This window comes from Penaeus monodon, chromosome 24, assembly GCF_015228065.2.
Source record: "Penaeus monodon isolate SGIC_2016 chromosome 24, NSTDA_Pmon_1, whole genome shotgun sequence".
Classification (NCBI taxonomy): Eukaryota; Metazoa; Arthropoda; class Malacostraca; order Decapoda; family Penaeidae; genus Penaeus; species Penaeus monodon.
The window spans coordinates 24,634,821-24,636,001 of record NC_051409.1 but is presented as its reverse complement, the minus strand read 5'-3'; the positions used below and the strand labels follow the sequence as shown (position 1 = coordinate 24,636,001).

The 1,181-nt window shown below is 49.7% G+C and overlaps 1 protein-coding gene across 1 annotated transcript in view; it reads right to left on the bottom strand.

Annotated features, from left to right (window-relative positions):
• The window catches only part of LOC119588662, a 47,744-nt gene that overhangs the window by 2,860 nt on the left and 43,703 nt on the right, over positions 1-1,181 (bottom strand). The window contains exons 3-5 of the mRNA XM_037937296.1: positions 773-893; positions 476-589; positions 54-278 (exon numbers count right to left, since the gene is read on the bottom strand). Of these exons, the coding sequence (XP_037793224.1) occupies positions 54-278; positions 476-589; positions 773-893 (460 nt within the window). The remainder of the gene's footprint in view (positions 1-53; positions 279-475; positions 590-772; positions 894-1,181) is intronic.

The window sequence follows — 1,181 nt, the reverse complement described above, 5'->3', positions numbered from 1 at the left end:
CTTAAAATCTAGTCAGTGATCAAAAGTCCCTCCCCTCAGCAGACGTCACTCACAGGCCCCAGTTGTTTTTGCAGAAGGACCTGGCGCCCCTGGCAGAGGCGTCGCCCAGGGATCGGCCTTCCGCCCCGGCCTCCGCCCCGGCCTCCGCCCCGGCCTCCGCTTCCGTCACGATCGCAGGTTCCTTCGCGCCTTCTGTCTCGCTCTCCTGCAGCAGAGCGTCGGCGGGGGGGTCGTCGCCAGCGGAGCGGATGGGGCGCCGGATCACGCGAAACTGGTCTCTGCGGGAGGTGCTCGCAATAAGAGGTCTGCCGTTTATTGTCTATTGTTTATTGTTTTACTGTCCTGTCGCGAATTCAGTGACATCACTGTAAAGATGCTGCTGGTGGTCGTATGCTATTTTCCTGCACTTATCGATTTCTAATCTAGATTTATATCGTCCTATACAGCTGTTTACAGATTACACTTGAGAACGTACCTGAGGGGGACGTTGCGGCTCCTCAGCTTGGCCACTTTGGGCAGCGTCTTGTCCTCCTTAAGGATCGGCAGCGTCTTGCTGAAGAAGTCTAGCGTCATGTTCTTTATCAGGTCGCTGGAAAGAGAAAAAATGAATCACGATTTTATTACACTTTTCTATTGTTATTGCCATAGTTCTTGTTAAATTGTTGTCTATTTCTGTCATCATCACTATTGGTATTCAACACATTTTAATAGGACTCGCGGGCATCCAAAAGGCTAGCGGAACTTGGCGAGCACGAAGGCCGATGGGACTCACAAGGGGTACGAGTGCCCGAGGACCGACTGTCCCATGGGGTTGAGGGGGAGCCGCCCCTCGTTGAGGTCGCCGCACAGGTTGTTGAGGCTCTGCTTAGCCTCCTCGTCTGTCTCCAGGGCTCCTGTGGGTGAGGAGGCCGGATTCATCAGACAATTAACATATAATCTCATAATACAAATAGCCGTCATAATGAACATGATGGATGCAGTTTGCGCGTTATGCCAATACACATTTTTTAATCACATGGCAATCGCTACATGTGACAGGGACACTTGGAAACACATTAAAACGTGATTTTTAGAACGGATCACACAAAAATGAATTCCCAAACACGATTCTATTGCATGAATACCAAATGACAGCTTCATTACCATCCTCAGACATATTAATAAATATATAATCTGGCAAA